Consider the following 16777-nt stretch of genomic DNA (forward strand, 5'->3'; position numbering starts at 1 on the left):
CCCTCCGGTGCAGGAGCAGCTCTGGCTCCCTCTGAGCAGCACAATCACCGGTCCTTTTCCTTGTCCTTGCAGTCTGAACGTGAACAGGTATCCCCCCGCCAACTACGACCAGGTGCACTTACACCCCCACCTGTTCCCGGAGCAGCCTCGCGTTTCCCCCAGCAACTACAGCCCGCCGGGAGGGGTGGGGTTCCCCGCAGCCCAGCAGGCTCTGAAGGTCCCGCAGCTCGAGCAGTACCCCAGTTTCCCCCCGAACGCACATCAGCAGCAGCAGCAGCACTACACGGCATCGGCACTACAGCAGGCACTGTTGTCCCCGACCCCGCCCGACTACAGCCGACACCAGCAGGTACCGCACATCCTCCAGGGACTGCTCTCCCCCCGGCACTCGCTCACGGGGCACACGGACATGCGGCTGCCCCAGGCAGAATTTGCACAGCTCATCAAACGGCGGCAGCAGCAGCAGCAGCAGCAAGAGTACCAAGAGTTGTTCAGGCATATGAGTCAAGGGGATGCCGGGAATATGGGCAGCAGCATGGGACAGAACCTCTCGGAGCGCCAGTCGTTGTCTTTGCCTTATCAGAGTGCTGACACGTACCACCCCCAGAACAGCCCCCAACATCTCTTAAAAATCAGGGCTCAAGAATGTATCCAGCAGGTCCCTGCCTCCGTGCCACCGCCGCCGCAGGGATACGGGCACCAGCCAGCCCTGTTCCACTCGGAGAGCATGGAGGAGGACTGCGCCTGCGAGGGAAACAGGGACAGCTTTCCTGACAGTAAGAGTTCAAACACATTGACCAAAGGTTGCCACGAGAGCCCTCTGCTCGTGAACACAGGAGGGCACGGGGACCCCGAATCTTTGCTAGGAACTGCTAACCCCGCGCAGGAGCTGGCAACGCACCAGTACAGGCATCAGCCCGCATTCAGGAATAAGGTGCCCAGCAGAGGTAAGGCTCCCTGCTGCCCGTGCAGGCCAGCTGTCTGTCTGTCTGTCAGTGCAGGCCAGCTGTCTGTCTGTCTGTGCCAGCCACTCACCTTCCTGCCCAGAACACCGGCACACCAAGGGTTTCCTGACATGCTCTGCATAGCACAGAATTACCGAGATTCTTTCTGGCTTTTGTGGCCTGAAGTAAATTGCAGGCACAGCCTCTGTAATAAACAGGGTTGAATAAGGAAGGTGCCCCATGGGCTGCTTCCCTTAGGAATCTGACCTACTTCTGCAGGCAGGTAAAGACCAGGCCCCAGCTTGGTGCCACTTTTTAGGGGCGCTGCATGGTGGCCACAGATTTATTCTTGTTGATGATGTTCCCCATCCCCTGTAAAGAGGGGATAGGAACAGCTCAGCTGCCAGTACACCCCAGCTGTGGCAGTGCAGTCATTTATTCCTCTTCTTAGCCCAGGCACTGCTAAAGCTCCCACAAACACACAGTTAACAGTGTGGGTCAGTGTCCTGTGGCTCCAGCAGCCTTGCAGTCTCTCTGGCACTTTGGGAAGGAGCAGCAGCAAGATTCTATCCCTGCTTGAACTGGGAAGGGTGGATTCTGGAGAGAGTGAGTTTAAACTTGCCATTAGGATCTGAAGACCTTTCCTGCTCCTTGGAAGCAGCTGCACCTTTGCTCCTCAGTGGCTGCTCTGGCAGCCCCGGGCTGCCCGAGAATTCCTGCCTGAGCTGTAATCACAGGCTCCTCTGCAGGAAAAACACCCCTTGAGCCCCTTGCTGAAGGGCTTTGAGGAGAGGCTGAGTGGGCAGATCAGTATTCTCTGCAGGACTCGGGGTGCTGGGCTGCAGCCACCAGCTTGCCCTTGGCACCAGGGCCCTGCTGCGGAGGAGCTGTGTCCAGGCACAGGAGGCCCAGCTTTGTTCAGGGACACAGCACGGGTTTGTTGGGAAAGTACCGGGCTGGAATAGGCTGGCTCACAGGGCTGAGTGGGGCTGCCAAGCCCTGACCCCCCAGAGTGTGGGCGGGGGGCAGGGACGAGGCTGGGCTGTGCTGAAATCCTCCCAAATTCTGAATTCTCTTTGCTCTCAGAGCTGCTTCCCTGCTGTGCTTGGAGTGGGGGGAATCGCCCCAGGCTCAGCGGAGATTGGAAGCTCTGGAGGGGCGTTTGGTGTGAAATCATGAGTCTGAAACTTGTCACTGAAGCCCGGTAGATGGACAGTGAGGTCTGCTGAAGTCAGAAGCCAAATCTCAGCCCCCGCGCTGCTGGTGCAAGGACTGGTTACACAAAGGAGAAGGACTTTAGACTGCAAGGCCTTGTAAATGAGTAAAAGCAAATAGATGTTTACAAATAGGCTTGTGTAAGCCTTTCTGACAGGGCTGTTTGTAGTAAACTCTGTCCTGGGATGCAACTGCTTGTACCGTTTTCCCTATGGCCTCCATAACCCACTTGGACTCAGGCCTGCGCTGCCTCAGGTCCAGGCAGAGTCACCTCAGAGCTTCCCAGGTACCTTTACCTTCAGCAAACCCTGCACCCCTGGGCTTTCCTGGTTTTTACCTATATCAAATCCTACATCACTCAGTTTTCCCACTATTCACCCACACCAAATCCCATATCCCTAGGCTTTCCCACTATTGACCTACACCAAATCCTACATCTGGCTTTCCCACTCTTTTCCCTAGACTGTGTGATGAGGGTGCAGTTTGAGGGTCTCTTCCCTCCCTGCCTCAGCTCCCCAGATGGGTTTCCCCGGAGCACAGTGGTTTCCCTGTGGCTGGGAGTGCCTGTGCTTCCAAGGGCGCGTGCTAACGCTGATCGCAGCGCTCTGGGTGTCTGTGCAGCAGCTGCCAGGGATGGCAGCCGGGAGCCTTGAGAGCCGACCAGATCTGTTTGGGATGTGGCTGAGCTGCCTGTGAGCAGCCCTGCTCCAGTTCTGCTCCAGCGTGGCCGTCCCGGGGCTGGGAGCGCTGCCCGTGGGAAACCTGGGCGGAGGGAGCCGGGCTGGCGGCAGCGCCGTGCCAGCGTCACATGCCACAGGCACACAAAGGATGGGGCATGAAAGGCTCTCCTCTGCAGGGCTGGGGGCGTCACTTCGGGGTGTCTGTCCCTGGGTGCAGAGCAGCATCCCCAGAGCTGAAGTGCTGGCATTGGGGAGCAGCTGTTTTTGTGTCCTGGCTCATCCAGGCTGAGGGAACTCGTCACCCACAGCACAGGGGCTGGGGCCGGGGCTGTTTGTGGAGCTGGAGCAGCAGGCTGCTGGCCCCAACCACTGTTCCCACAGTTGGAGCAGCATCCCAGGCCATGTGTGGGTGGCACTGATCCGCTAACATCTGTTACCTCATGTTTTCCTTCTCTCTTTTCCGGGAAAGCTGACTGCTAACCGCACGTAACCCCACGGTTGTGCAAAGGAAGGGGGAGGCTGCATCTCTGCCTGCCCTGGGACAGGGCTCCGGCAGGAATGCCACATTCCTGATGGAGGAAGGGCATGGGGAGCAGTGTGCTGCCTGTGCTGTCCCTGCTCTGCCATGCTCTGCCCTTGGGCTGCCTGTGAGCAGCGTGGGGACCACATGGGATGGGGTCTCACTTGAATTCCGCTAAATCTGTGGAAAGATTTGGGGACTGCTCTGTGCAGGTCAGATCCTTGTGGGTCCATGTGGGGATGGTCTAGGATTCTGTGAGATCCCTTTGGGGAGCAGTTTAGTGGCAGTTGCAGTGTCAGCTGGGCCGTGCAGTGTCCCAGCACAGCAGGACATCACTTCCCACTGGCCAAAGCCCTGGGAAAGCTCTGGCTGTGTGAGGGATGTACCTGCAGCTGTGTCACCTCGGGGCAGCTCCCCTGCGCTCGGGCCTTTGTGCTCAGCAGGGTCTGCACTCTGCGAGCTCAGCCCCGATGGAGGCTCCTCCATGGCTCAGGACTTTATCCAAAACATCGTGTACTTGATGATGAGAGGCTTTGCCTGATAGGAATGTGGCCTTTGCCCTCAGTCACAAGAGCTTGCAGTGCAGATGGACTTTGCCAGGCAGAGCACTCGTGTGCTCCCGCAGCCAGATTGTGGGAGGGCAGGGAGAAGTCATCTGATAAAAGTGAAGATCCTGGCCAGCTCTTTCAGCAGGATTATGTTGCTTACAATTGCCAAGGGGCCCTGCTGGAGCATCCCGTGTTGGAGGCTCCCCCAGCTCTTGTGTAACAATGTGGGGGTCGAGCTCAGGCTTGAGGGGAAGGCAGAAGTGGGAAAGGGTCTGGTTCCTGTGCCCCACTGCTCCAGCCTTAGGCTGCTTTTGCAGCCCTGATGGAAGGCAGCTAGCATTGGGATCCTTTGGGATATTGATGGGAGGGAGAGGCCCACGTGAGTGCAGCTGGGGGCACTGGTGCTGCACCACTCTCACTGGGGCAGCCGGGGGTCCTGTCCCTGCTCTGCCAGCAAGGAGTGTTGGTGTGCAGCACAGGAGGCTGCAGGTCCCTTGTACTAACGTGTCCTTTTTCTGTCCTGTCTGCTTTTCAAGAGTCCATCGTAGGGAACTGCATGGACAGGAGCTCCCCTGGCCAAGCCATGCAGGTGCCTGACCACAACGGGCTGGGCTACCCCGTGCGCCCCTCGTCCAGTGAGCACCCGCGGCCCCGCAGCCTGCAGAGACATCACACCATCCAGAACAGCGACGATGCCTACGTAGGTGCCTCTGCCTGCCCCGTCCCTGCTCTGAGACAGCCTGGGGCCACGCAGGGCTCTGCAGACACAGCCAGCCCCGCTGGGAAGGGGCTGGTCAGGGCAGCCCAGACCTCAGTGCTCTGTGCCCTCTGGGGTGCTGGGGTGCTGGGGACTGTCCTGCCCAAATCTGGGTGTGGGCTTTGCTACAGCTCCCTTCTGCTGTAGATGAGAACGTCAGCTTCACTGGTTCGGTGGCGCCCAGTGATAGGACAAGGAGCAGTGGCCAGAAACTAAAACACAACAAGTTCCACCTCTACATTAGGAAAAACTTCTTTTTATGGGGGGTGGCAGAGCACTGGAACAGCTGCCCAGGGTAGGGCCTGGAGTCTCCCTCTCTGGAGACATCCCAAAACCAGCCAGATGTGTTTCTCTGTCACCTGCTCCAGGTGTGCCTGCCTTGGCAGGGGTTTGTGCTGGATGATCTCCTGATCTCCCTTCCAGCCCCAGCTGTGCTGTGATTCTGTTAGTTCAGAGGCATTTGGACCATTCAGTCCATCCTCCTGTTGAAGGCACAGGCTGCACCCAAGCTGTGCCTGATACAATTCTTGTTTTCCCCAGCCCTTGCTGAAGGCTTGCAGAGGCTCCCTGGGCGCCCTGCCCTGTCTGTGGGCAGATGGGAACAGCAGAGGGGATCCTGAGCTGCCCCTGAGTGTGTCCTGCCATCCCCACAGGTGCAGCTGGATAACTTGCCTGGCATGAGTTTGATGGCAGGGAAAGCCCTCAGCTCGGCGCGCATGTCGGACGCCGTGCTCAGCCAGTCGTCGCTGATGGCCAGCCAGCAGCTGCGGGACAGGGACGGCGAGGGTGAGCACGGGGAGGGGGCCCGGGCAGCCCCTCGGGGAGCTGAGTCACTGCCACGGCTGCTGAGTCACCTCTCTGCCCTTCCAGAATGCGGGGAGGGTTTGGAAGGCCAAGAGCACGGGAGCCTGGGCGACGGCAGCCAGCACCTCAACACCTCCTGCTACCCCTCGACGTGTATCACGGACGTCCTGCTGAGCTACAAGCACCCGGAGGTGCCCTTTGGGATGGAGCAGGCAGGGGTGTAACCAGGAGGGAGTGAGTATCCCTGTGTCCTTCTCTCAGCACACCACACCTCGGGCCTCACTCCCTTGGGTCACCTTCCCTGCTCATTGCTCCAGTGCTGGGGTTGGGACCATCTGCTCAGAGCTGAAGCTGTTTGCTGTGCCCCATGTGCCCAGGGACAGCTTCCCTCCTTCAGCCTTGTGCTGCACTCAGACCCCTTTGCACGGCAGGGTCTCACTCCTGGGGCAGGGTCAGCAATGGCCTGGAGGGCTGTCGGAGGAGATGTGCCATGCTGGTGTCCCCTAACGTGTGTTTTCTCTCTCTTGCAGGGTTTGTGTACAGCTTTGAAATGAAAAGGTCCATTTTAAACCAACAGTATCTAGCAGCATTGCGCCAAATTGCCGTAGTATTTCTGACTAACTGGAATACCATGGCCCCTTTCCTCATCCTCACTTCATCCAGTGTGTCGTTCCTTTGGGTTCTTTAATTTCTGCCACACTTGCCTGTAACTCCAGCTACACCCAGAGCCCTGAGCCCGACACGGAGGATCGGCCTCGGCGCCGGGGCTGCTCTGGGGGCTGGCCCTGCCCGGGGCCCCACGCCGGGCTGAGCCTCCCTGGAGCCTCCCTGGGCAGCTGCGAGGGGGCTGGAGCCGCTCCTGGATGGAGGCCACGCTCTCCTTGCCCCTGTCCCTCTGCACTGGGGCTCTGGGCCTGGCAGGGCCCTCCCACCCCGGTGCAATTCACTTCTGTCTCACTCTGTCTGCTCTGTTCCCTCTCGTGTGTCGGGGTGGTGACAGCATCCCCCCTGCCCTGCCCTCCCTCCCCTTTTCTTTCCAATTCTGCCACGACTTGGGGTTTTTTCTTTTCCTGGCTAATGTAGGGCAGACGGATTTTTCTTTGTTTCCTTCGCTTTTCCTCCCGATCACGTAGGAATTGTTTTTTTTGGTAAATGTTGTTTTATTATTATTGTTATTAATAAAAGGCAAAAGGAATTTCTGTTTGAGAGAAATTTTTAACTAGATTCTGTTCTATATGAATTGTGACTTGCACCTTTTGTTCAAAGTATTTTATTTCTTTTAATGACATTGTACTTGTGACTGGTTTTCTCTCGTGCCAGTGGCGACAGTGGTAATTCTCCTTATACAGTCGGGACGTGCAGAGGTCTCTTCTTTGTCCCTTTTCCATCCTTTCCGTGGTGGATAGAGCGGGAGGCCCCCCCGCCCTGGGGCTCAGGAGCACATGGTGTCACCCTTGCCTTTGGGACTTGACAAGCTCCAGCTCAAACCCTTCTTACTGATGTTTTTTCCGGAATATTTTTTAAAACTAAAGCAAACATCGCCCCAGCCCTCCTGACTTTGCACAGAAGGAAGTGTGAAACCAGCACGGCAGAGGTGACTTTGCTGTCCTTACCCCGTGCCTCTTCCCGGCCTCCCCTTCTCCGGGAGAACAACGCTGACAGCTCTGGATCCCGAGAACCAGAGAGGAGGGAAGGAAGCTCCGCACACAGCCCGGCCGTGCCGGCCCCTCAGCGGCGCCTGCGGGCCGGGAGAGCCCGCGGGATGGAGCGGGAAGGGTGGGGAACGCTGAAAGCCTTTTGCTCTGTCCCTTTGGTTCATTTTCCTTTTGTTTACATGACACTGTATCCTGGGAGAGTCGCCGGGCCCCCCCCAGCAGCAGCTGCCCCGCAGGGCCGTCACCGTGCCATCCGCAGTATCACACTTTTTTTATCATGGCTTTGTATTGTAGTAATCAATACGCGCAGTATATGTTGAATGTATATTAATATACTTTGCTATTATTTCTGTTTTTTGGAAATGTCAGAAGTATTTTTTTTTTTCTTCCTCATTTATGTTGGACTAAAAAACGGAACAGGAAAAAAAAAAGAGTTTCAGTAAATCTTCAGTCCATTTTTTGTGGGTCACTTGCAACTAGTCAATTAGTTGGACAGTGGGATCATAACAAATAAAACCATGATTATGATCTTCCCTGGGCTCTTGTTTGCCTTGTTGCTCAACGCCAAAGTTCAAGGGGCGGCAGCTGCTGTGTCCCCAGCCCATCCCTGGCGCTGTCACTGGTCGCAGTCCCCAGCAGCCCCCCCGGCCGGTTTCCCGAAGCCCCCCGGCACTCGCAGCCCCCCGGCACTCGCAGCCCCCTGCAGCCTGAGCCCAGCAGAGCCTGGGGACCGGCAGTGCTGCAGACCAGAGCCTGCCCAGCATCTGCTGCCCTGGGGCTTTTCCAGCTGCGGGCAGGGTCTGGGAGGCGCAGGGAGCTGTGCCTGTGCCTGCAGCACCTGCGCTGGCAGTTCCCGTGCGATGCCCTTGCGGTGCCCAGCGGGCTGGGGCTGCAGCGAGCCGGTGCCACCCAGAAACGGGAGCATCGTTCCTCTGTCGCAGCTCCCCTGGCAGTGCCAGCCCTGCACAGCCCCTGCAGCCCCTCCGGGGACACGGCCCCGCTCTCCCTGGCCCCTCTCTCCCTGGCCCCTCTCTCCCCTTGCCAGGCCGGGCTCAGCCTGGTTCCTGTGCGTCCCTGCACCGGTGGCAATGGCACAGGGAAGTTCCTGGGGCTGGCTCGGGCTGAGGGCGGTTTTGGGGCGGCCGTGCCAGTTCTGTGCCTGCTCTGAGCCTCCCCCTTGTCCTTGCCCAGGTTCCCAGCGAGGGCTGGCGTGGGCGGGCAGGGCGCAGCTCCGGACCTGTGGGCTGGGGACACAGCGGGAAAAGGGGGTGACGTGAGCGGCCCCGTCAAGGACGGGGCACAGACCCCGGCCGAGGCGAGGGGTCCGGGTACGGCAGGCCAAATCCCTGCGGGAATAAACCTTGTCCCCGGGCCCGCGGCCAATCCCTGGGGGCTGCGAGGGGCCCCGGCAAGGCCAGCGGGAATCTGGGTCACCGGGAGCGTAAACAGCTCCTTGGCCGGCGAGGCGCGTCCCGCGGGGAGCTCCTGTTTGCTCGCCGCCCCTGCCAAGCCGCGCTCCGCGGCGATGCCGCGATCCTTGAACCCTGCGCGCACACCGGGGGCCGCCGCTGGCTTATCTCCGCGGAACTGCCCCTCCGGCATAAATAGCGGCGGCGGAGCCCCGGCCGCTCAGACGGGACGAGCAGCAGCGGAGGAGAGAGCTGGTAAGAGCCCGGGCTGCCCCGAGGAGCCGCAGGACAGAGCGGGACCGTGAGCCGGGCTGGGGCTCAGCCCCGCCGGGCTGGCTCTGGCTCTGCCCCGGCTCCCAACTCTTGCTCTGCCCGCAGGTCCAGCGCGAAGATGAGAGCCGTGGTGCTGACCCTCGCCCTGCTCTGCCTCGCGGGTAGGTCCGCCCGGGGCTGCGGTCCCCGCGGGACGGAGCGGCGCGGGCGGGACGGGAGCGCCGCTGGGAGCCGCCGCTTTCCGGAGCGCTTTGCTTTGGAGCCAGCTGCGGCCCAGGGGCTCCTCGGTTCCTCCCGAGCCGGGCAGGACCCGGCAGGGCTGGAGCCGTCCCTGGGCACCGTCTCCTGAGCGCGGCCGGCTCTCTCCGCAGGCACCCAGGCCCGCTCCTTCTGGCAGCACGATGAGCCCCAGGCGCCCCTGGACCGCCTCAAGGACATGCTCGATGTGTACCTGGACTCCGTGAAGGCCAGCGGCAAGGAAGCCATTGCCCAGTTCGAGGCCTCCACCGTGGGCAAACAGCTGGAGTGAGTGGGGGGCGTGTGGCGGGGGGCTGGGGGTGCCCGGGCGCCGTGCGTGACCTCTCCATCCCTCCTGTCCCGCAGCCTGAAGCTGGGCGAGAACCTCGACACGCTGGGCGCGGCCGCCGCCAAGCTGCGAGAGGACATGGCCCCCTACTACAAAGAGGTGCGGGAGATGTGGCTGAAGGACACCGAGTCCCTGCGCAAGGAGCTCACCAAGGACCTGGAGGAGGTGAAGGAGAAGATCAAGCCCTTCCTGGACCAGTTCTCCGCCAAGTGGACGGAGGATCTGGAGCAGTACCGCCAGCGGCTCGCACCCCTCGCCCAGGAGCTGAAGGAGCTCAGCAAGCAGAAGGTGGAGCTGCTGCAGCAGAAGCTGACCCCGGTGGCCGAGGAGGCGCGGGACCGGCTGCGCGGGCACGTCGAGGAGCTGCGCAAGAACGTGGCCCCCTTCAGCGATGAGCTGCGCCAGAAGCTGAGCCAGAAGCTGGAGGAGATCCGGGAGAAGGGCATCCCCCAGGCCGCCGAATACCAGGCCAAGGTGGTGGAGCAGCTCAGCAGCCTGCGGGAGAAGATGACGCCCCTGGTGCAGGACTTCAAGGAGCGCCTCACCCCCTACACCGAGAGCCTCAAGGCCCGTTTCCTCAGCCTCCTGGAGGAGCTCCAGAAGACCGTGGCCTGAGCTGCCGGCCGGCGCGGCCAGGGACTGAGCCCAGCCCCGCTCCGCCGCCGCCCCGGGCGCTCCCCGCCCTGCCCCGGGCACTTCTCCTCAGGGGGCTCTGGGGACAGGCTGCAGGAGCCCTCGGGTGTCCTCCCCGGAGACCCCCTCTTCCCCTAGAATTCCCTCCCCAGCCCGGCGTCGCTCTCAGCTTTGCCTCCCTTTTGAGAAATAAACTTGACTTAAGTTATTGGAGCTCGCTCAGTCTTTGCAGTGGATGCTGGAGGGGGCAAGGGGTGCTCTGAACGGGAGGTACTGGGGGACTCAGAGGGACTGGGGACACAGGGAGCTGGTGATGGGTGCCCTGGGCTGGTGATGGGTGCCCTGGGCTGGTGTGGGGTGCCCTGGGCTGGTGTGGGGTGCCCTGGGCTGGTGAGGGGAGCCCTGGGCTGGTGTAGGGAGCCTTTGAGTCCAGCTCTGCCCGAGGTGCAGCCGAGCTCAGCCCCACTCAGGGCGCTGGGTGTGTGGCACTGAATTTGCAGGAGTTTTTGGGAGCATTACCCGGCTCCTGCCACCCTGTGCACCCCGACACGGCCGTGTGCACCCCGGTGCTGGTGTCTGTCCCGGCCCCACCTCCCCCTGCGGGTCCCGCTCCTCCCGGGCAGCCCCCAGTGATGGCAGCACAGCGTTTGCATCAGCCCCGCTTTATTGAGAACACCGCGACAGCGAGGGGGGGAGCCGGGGGTCCCCAGCCCCGACAGAGCCCGGGCAGCCCCCGGCGAGGCTACGGGGCCGGAGTCTTCTTCAGGAGCTCGGCCAGCTGCTCCTTGAGCCACACCAGGCGCTGCTTGGCCAGCTCCGCGTTGTCCGACAGCCACTGCCTGCACCGAGGGAGAGGAGGGCAGGGGAGGGCAGGGGGTCAGCGCGGGGCCCCGGCCGGGTCCCCCGGCCCCGGGAACAGCGACAGGGACAGGGCGGGGGTTCGGGGGCACCTGGCCTGCTGCGCCGCCTCCGACTCCCGCACCCTGCTGAAGGCGTCCTTGGTCATGGCCGAGACTTTCTGCGCCAGCTCCTGCACCTTCTGCACCAGCGCCTTCGAGTCCTCGGGCGAGTCGGCCCCTGCAAGGGCGAGCCTGGTGGCACTGGGGGTCCCGCGGCTGCGCCCCCCGTGTGCCCCCGTTGCCCTGAGCCCCCAGCCCTGCTCTGCGCAGCCCCCGGCCCTTACTTGCTCCCAGAGCCATGACGGCCGTGCAGGCGAGCACGAAGAGCAGCGACGCCTTCATGGCTGGGGAGAGAGCAGAGCGCACGGTGTGGGGCACGGGGGGGCACGGGGGTCCCGAGCCCGTCCCCTTCCCGGCCCGACCCTCGCCGGGGCTGTCCCCACTCACCTGTGCCGGGCTGTGGCGCGGGGCAGCCCCGGGCTCCCCCTTTATAGCCGCCCCGCGGCCGCCCGGGGGATTCGTGCAAAGGTCAGGGCAGGGCGCGGGGGGGCTGCAGGGGCGCTGTGTCCGGCCAGGAGTTGGGAAACGCCGCGGGACGGAGCTGAGGGGCCCCGCGCGTCCGTGCGTGTGCGCACAGAGCGGGCCGTGGGCACACGCGTGTGCGCAGCCAGCCCGCTGCCCGCGGGGGGACAGCCCGGGCACGCGCGGCACAAGGGTGACATCCAGCGGCCCCGGGCACGGCCCGGGCACCGCGAGGCTCCTCGGACCTTGGCACTGCCCCTGCCTGGCGGGTCCCTGCCCTGCCGCCGTGCCCTTTGCCCGCAGGGACACACGGCCGCGGCCCCGCTGTGCCCGGGGCGGCTGGGCTGGGCCGGGGCTGCCCCCGCTGCGTGCCCAGAGCCCGATGCCCACGGCCGGGGGCACGCACGGGTCACAGCTGCATTCCCAGGCACCGCGGGGCTCCAGTGTCCTGCAGTGTCCTGGCCTCTTCCTGTGCCAGGGCTCCTCCAGGAGCCTGGCTTGGGAAGGAGCGATGCCATCCTGCCTGTGCACAGCTTCGTGTGTCCCCCAGCTCCATCACAGCGTCCCCCTGAGCCCGTGTCCTGCCCGCTGCCCAGCCGGTGGCAGAGCTGGGAGGTCCCTGCAGCATCCCCAGCCCCCCTGTCCTGTCACACTGCCACCCATCCCACACCCCCCCATCGCAGGTACTGCCCTGCCAGCACTGACAGAGCCACTGCTGCCTCCACAGAGCTCTGAGGCGTCCCCCAGCCCAGGCCCCTGTCCCCAGGAGGGGCTCGGCGTGTCCCCCAGCCCTGTCTGTCCCTGTCCCCCTGCTGGGGGCTGGCGGGGCCGCGGGTGATGTCAGGGCCCTGGGTGATGTCAGGCCTGCGCACACGTCAGGCACCTCCACGTTGTGACCGACTAAAGTCCAAGCCCTTGCTGTGTCACAGCCTGCGTGGAAGCCGCAGGAGCCCTCGGGCTGCATAAATAGTGCTGGGAGCTGCCGGCTCTGCAGCTACCGCGGCACTGGCAGCACAGGTGAGCAGGGCAGGGGCTGCAGGGAGCCTGCAGGGAGCCGGGAGAGAGCCTGCAGGGAGCCAGGATGGAGCCTGACTCTCCATGTGCTCTGGCTGGGGGCTGCTGGTCCCTGGGCCTTCCCTCACCTCTCTCTGTGCTCCCGCAGGAGTCCCCAGCACTCAGGATGGCGCCCAAGGCGGCCGCCCTTGTCCTGGTTCTCCTGGCGATCTCAGGTGAGTGTTGTGCGGGTTCCTGGTGCCAGCAGGGTGGGGATGGCAGTGTCCCTGCTGTCCCTGGTGCCAGCAGGGTGGGGATGGCAGTGTCCCTGCTGTCCCCAGGGGAATGGGACTGTGTGAGCTCTGACACCGGCTGCCCCTGCAGGCTCCCGGGCCGATGTGAACCCTGATGAGGTGGCCAGCGTGATCTGGAAGTACTTCACGGAGCTGGGCAGCAATGCCAAGGACACGGCGGAGCAGCTGCACCAGAGCGAGCTCAGCAAGCAGCTCAAGTGAGCCCAGCTGCGGGACCGGGGGGCTCGGGGGGCTCGGGGGGCGGGCAGGGCCCGGGGCGGGGCACGCAGGCCCTGACGTGTCCCCTGTCCCCAGCACCCTGCTGAAGAGCAACCTGCAGAGCGTCAGCGCCTACGCCGAGGACCTGCAGCAGCGCCTGGAGCCCTTCGCCATGGAGCTGCAGGCCAAGCTGGCGCAGGACTCGCAGCGCCTCAAGGAGCAGATCCAGCGGGAGCTGCAGGAGCTGCAGGCCAAGCTGGCGCCCTACGCCGACCAGGTGCACCAGCAGATCGGCACCAACATCCGGCAGCTGCGGGCCAGGATGGGCCCGTACGCCGAGGAGCTGCGCTCGCAGGTGGATCGCAGCGCCGGCGAGCTGCGGCAGGCGCTGGAGCCCTACGCGGCCGAGCTGCGGGAGCGCCTGCAGGACAACGCCGAGAGCGTGCAGGCCTCGCTGAGCCCCTACGCCGAGCGCCTGCAGCGGCAGATCGACGGCGGCGTGGAGGGCGTCAAGCAGCGGCTGTCGCCCGTGGCGGACGAGCTGAAGGCGCAGGTGGAGCAGAGCGTGGCCGAGCTGCGGCGCGGGCTCAGCCCCTACGCGCAGGAGGTGCGGGACGGGCTGGAGCGGCAGCTGCAGAGCCTGAGCGCGCAGATGGAGCGGGCGGCCGAGGAGCTGCGGGCCCGCCTGGCCGCCAGCTCCGAGGAGCTGCGAGCCCAGCTGAGCCCGCTGGCCCGGGAGCTGCGGGAGGCGGCGAGCGGCGACGCCGAGAGCCTGCGGCAGCGCCTGCGGCCCCTGGCGCAGCAGCTGGAGCAGCGCCTGGGCCAGAGCCTGGAGACCTTCCGGCAGCAGGCGGCTCCCTTCGGGGAGACCTTCGGGCAGCAGCTGGTGCAGCGGCTGGAGGAGATGCGCGGCAAGCTGGACTCGGGCGCGGCCGGCGTGGAGGATCACCTGGAGCTGCTGGAGAAGGAGGTGCGGGACAAGGTGGCCGCTTTCCTCAGCACCGCCGCGCCCCCGCAGAACTAAACCCGCCCTGCCAGCTACACATTCCAAGCACTCTCGGCCGCTTGCAGTGGCACAAATAAATCTCCTTGTGATGCACGTGCTGCTCCGTGTCCGTCCTTCCTTCCCTGTCCATGCTCCCCTGGGCTGGGGTACCTGGGGCACCTCAGAGGCTCCGAGGGGGGAACGTTACCCCGAATCTGGGCTCTGGGGTGGCACGGACAGGGAGCAGAGGTGGGGCCAGCTGGGTGGGAGTGTCTGTGGCGGCAGCCAGGTGAGCCCATGGGCGAGCCCAGGCCGCGCTGTGCCCTCACACAGCCGGGGACACCCGGGGGGCAGAGCCGCGGGGGGCGGCCAAACATCCGCAGCGCGATGGGGCCGCAGCGGCCACGAGGGGTGGGGATCGGTGGGCGGGGGACAGATCGGTGGGCGGGGGACAGATCTGTGGGTGGGGGACGCTCGCCCGGTCCCCGCAGCGCAGCAAGGGAGCTCGGCGGGTCACCAAGAGGGAAAGGGGACTGAGGCGCTCTGCCGGCAGGACGGCACGGGACGGGACGAGGTGAGCGCTGCCTGGAGCAGCCTCACGTGTCGCCGCAGGCCGTGCCGGGCAGGGACCGCGCGGACTTTGGTGCCGCGGCAGCGCTGCCGCCCGCTCGGCGCTTCACCCCGGCCTCGGCCCCGCGGCCCCGGTGCCCGGGCTCGTTCCCGGGAAGAACCAAGGCGGAAAGGAAAGGACACGAGCGCGGCGGGGACCGGCGGGAGCGCGGCCTCGGAAGGGGAAGGTGCGAGCCCGACCCGCTGATCCCCGCCCGCCCCGCACTGCCCGAGCCGGGCTCGCCCTCCCGCACCCGCCGCGGGGCTCGGGGCTCCCTTCGCGTCCCGGCGGGAGCGGCACCGGTGTCCCCGTCCCCATCCCGTGCCGCGATCCCCGCGGGGTGCAGCGAGCGCCGCGGGCCAGGCCCAGCCCCGTCCCCCGAGCCCGGGGGGCAGCGGCCCCCAGGTCACCCGGCCGGACCTCCACGTTGTGTTTACACGGAGTGAGGTCCAAAACGCCTTCCCGTCCCAAAGCCGCCTTATCGGCCGCTCCTCGGCCGCCCCCCGAGCCTACATAAGGGCGGGCAGCGGCCGCCTCCGGCCGGGAGGGACGCGGGAGGCGACCCGGGCCAGGTGAGGGGCGGGGGGCTTTAAGTCCGTGCGGCCGGAGGAGCCGGGCGTGACTGCAGCGGGGCAGCAGCCGAGCTGTTCCGGGACCCACAGGTGTCATGGGGAACCGCAGGGGTTTTTAGGGAGCTGCGGGTGCCCGGGGGACCCCAGGTCCTTGCGGAGAGCGGGGAGGGGCGCGCAGCCCCCCGTGAGCATTCGGACGGCTCTGTCCCCTCTCCCGCAGCCCGAGCATGCTGCTGAAGGCCGCGCTGCTGCTCTCGCTGCTGGCCGCCTGCTCAGGTGGGTGCGGGCCCGGGCCGGGCTCAGGGGTCCCCCCGGGGGCTGCGGGGCAGCGGCAGCAGCAGCGGCAGCGGCGCTCCCGCCCGCAGTGCCCCCGGCCGAGGCGGCGCAGAGCGGGCTCTGGCGGTACCTGAGCCAGCTGACGGGGGACAAGGACAGCCTGGAGCGCGGCCACAGCAAGCTGGGCAGTGACAGCACGTGAGTGCCGCCCCGCTCCCCGCCGGGCAGGGCCCTATGGGGGCAACAGCGTTTATTAGGGTGCGTGTTGTGTTGGGGCACGGGGGGGCCACGGGGCGGTCACTCGGGGCTCTCTCGTGCAGGAACCTGAAGGAGAGCGTTCAGGATGGGCTCAGCTCCGTGGGGGGACTCCTGGAGAAGCTGTCCCCGCTGGGCAGGGGCCTGCAGCCCCCCCGGCTGGGGGAGGACCCGGGCAGCCTGCGCAAGGCCCTCCGCAGGGAGCTGGACAGCCTCCGCCTGCAGCTGTCCCCGTACGTGGACGAGGTGCACCAGCAGGTGGGCAGGCAGCTGGACGAGCTGCGGCAGCAGCTGCGGCCGCTCACGGAGGAGCTGCTGGACCAGGTGTCCCTGCGGGCCCGGGAGCTGCGGCGGCACCTGGTGCCCAGCCGGGAGGCGGCCGCGCAGCTCCTGGGCGGCGCCGACGAGCTGCAGCGCTTCGCGGCTCACTACGGCGACAAGATCGCCTTCCACACGGAGCAGGTGAAGGACATCTTCCGGCCGTACGCCGAGCGGCTGCTGAGCGAGATCCACCGCAACGTGCAGGAGCTGCACCGCGGCGTGGCCCCGCACGCCCGAGCCAGCCCCGAGCAGCTCAACCGGCACATCCAGGAGCTGTCGGCCAAGCTGGCCCGCAACGCGCGGGACCTGCACCGGCAGATCCAGCGGAACCTGGAGCAGCTCAAGGCCAAGCTGAGCCTGTACCCCGGCGGGGCCGCGGCTGCCCCGGGCCGCTCCCGGGAGGCGCTGGCGCGGGAGGTGCAGCGGCGCGTGGAGGAGTTCCGGCGGGACGCGTACGCGCAGATCCAGGCCTTCACCCGGGCGCTGGACCAGGAGACCGAGGAGATGCGGCTGAAGCTCAGCGCCCGCACGGAGCCGCCCGAGGGGCCGCCGGACGCGCCGCCGCCGCCCGTGGAGGATCTGCGCGCCCGGCTGGACGCGCTGTGGCGGGAGCTGGCGCTGAGCCTGAGCGAGCGGGGCGGGGAGGGCCCCGGGGAAGGTCCCGCGGGGGATCCCGGGGAAGGCGGCGGGGAGGATCCCGGGGAAGGTCCCGCGGGGGATCCCGGGGAAGGCGGCGGGGAGGATCCCGGGGCGGGCTCCGGGCGGCTCCGGCGCTGAACCCCAATAAAGGCGCCGCCATCGCGGCCCG

The 16777-nt window shown here is 65.3% G+C and overlaps 4 protein-coding genes across 4 annotated transcripts in view; all 4 read left to right on the top strand.

The window, feature by feature from the left end:
* Positions 1 to 7656, top strand: part of SIK3 (SIK family kinase 3) — a 69169-nt gene extending 61513 nt beyond the window's left edge. Inside the window, exons 21-25 of the mRNA XM_058818994.1 lie at positions 73 to 947; positions 4444 to 4607; positions 5318 to 5450; positions 5535 to 5702; positions 5999 to 7656. Coding sequence (XP_058674977.1) covers positions 73 to 947; positions 4444 to 4607; positions 5318 to 5450; positions 5535 to 5692 — 1330 coding nt within the window. The 3' untranslated portion in view covers positions 5693 to 5702; positions 5999 to 7656. The remainder of the gene's footprint in view (positions 1 to 72; positions 948 to 4443; positions 4608 to 5317; positions 5451 to 5534; positions 5703 to 5998) is intronic.
* A 987-nt stretch (positions 7657 to 8643) lies between these two features.
* Positions 8644 to 10232, top strand: APOA1 (apolipoprotein A1). Its single transcript, XM_058819030.1, has 4 exons — positions 8644 to 8787; positions 8911 to 8966; positions 9177 to 9330; positions 9409 to 10232. Exons 2-4 carry the CDS (start codon positions 8924 to 8926, stop codon positions 10004 to 10006), a joined length of 795 nt encoding a protein of 264 aa, XP_058675013.1. The 5' UTR covers positions 8644 to 8787; positions 8911 to 8923; the 3' UTR covers positions 10007 to 10232.
* A 2378-nt stretch (positions 10233 to 12610) lies between these two features.
* On the top strand, positions 12611 to 14029 carry APOA4 (apolipoprotein A4). Its single transcript, XM_058819174.1, has 3 exons — positions 12611 to 12674; positions 12823 to 12949; positions 13047 to 14029. Exons 1-3 carry the CDS (start codon positions 12626 to 12628, stop codon positions 13972 to 13974), a joined length of 1104 nt encoding a protein of 367 aa, XP_058675157.1. The 5' UTR covers positions 12611 to 12625; the 3' UTR covers positions 13975 to 14029.
* Positions 14030 to 14662: 633 nt separating this feature from the next.
* APOA5 (apolipoprotein A5) lies at positions 14663 to 16746 on the top strand. Its single transcript, XM_058818968.1, has 4 exons — positions 14663 to 14732; positions 15338 to 15393; positions 15483 to 15591; positions 15714 to 16746. The coding sequence occupies exons 2-4, from the start codon at positions 15345 to 15347 to the stop codon at positions 16744 to 16746; spliced, it is 1191 nt and encodes a 396-aa protein (XP_058674951.1). The 5' UTR covers positions 14663 to 14732; positions 15338 to 15344.
* The last annotated feature ends 31 nt before the right edge of the window (positions 16747 to 16777 follow it).

Source organism: Ammospiza caudacuta, chromosome 23 (genome assembly GCF_027887145.1).
Source record: "Ammospiza caudacuta isolate bAmmCau1 chromosome 23, bAmmCau1.pri, whole genome shotgun sequence".
NCBI classification, from domain to species: Eukaryota; Metazoa; Chordata; class Aves; order Passeriformes; family Passerellidae; genus Ammospiza; species Ammospiza caudacuta.

Bases quoted from the DNA above. Each gene is read 5' to 3' on its own strand.
- APOA4 (XM_058819174.1), top strand. From the start codon at position 12,626: ATGGCGCCCAAGGCGGCCGCCCTTGTCCTGGTTCTCCTGGCGATCTCA. The intron at 12,675-12,822 runs GTGAGTGTTGTG...CTGCCCCTGCAG, and splicing joins GGTTCTCCTGGCGATCTCAG to GCTCCCGGGCCGATGTGAAC. The intron at 12,950-13,046 runs GTGAGCCCAGCT...CCCTGTCCCCAG, and splicing joins GAGCTCAGCAAGCAGCTCAA to CACCCTGCTGAAGAGCAACC.
- APOA5 (XM_058818968.1), top strand. From the start codon at position 15,345: ATGCTGCTGAAGGCCGCGCTGCTGCTCTCGCTGCTGGCCGCCTGCTCA. The intron at 15,394-15,482 runs GTGGGTGCGGGC...TCCCGCCCGCAG, and splicing joins GCTGCTGGCCGCCTGCTCAG to TGCCCCCGGCCGAGGCGGCG. The intron at 15,592-15,713 runs GTGAGTGCCGCC...TCTCTCGTGCAG, and splicing joins AAGCTGGGCAGTGACAGCAC to GAACCTGAAGGAGAGCGTTC.
- APOA1 (XM_058819030.1), top strand. From the start codon at position 8,924: ATGAGAGCCGTGGTGCTGACCCTCGCCCTGCTCTGCCTCGCGG. The intron at 8,967-9,176 runs GTAGGTCCGCCC...CTCTCTCCGCAG, and splicing joins CGCCCTGCTCTGCCTCGCGG to GCACCCAGGCCCGCTCCTTC. The intron at 9,331-9,408 runs GTGAGTGGGGGG...CCTGTCCCGCAG, and splicing joins ACCGTGGGCAAACAGCTGGA to CCTGAAGCTGGGCGAGAACC.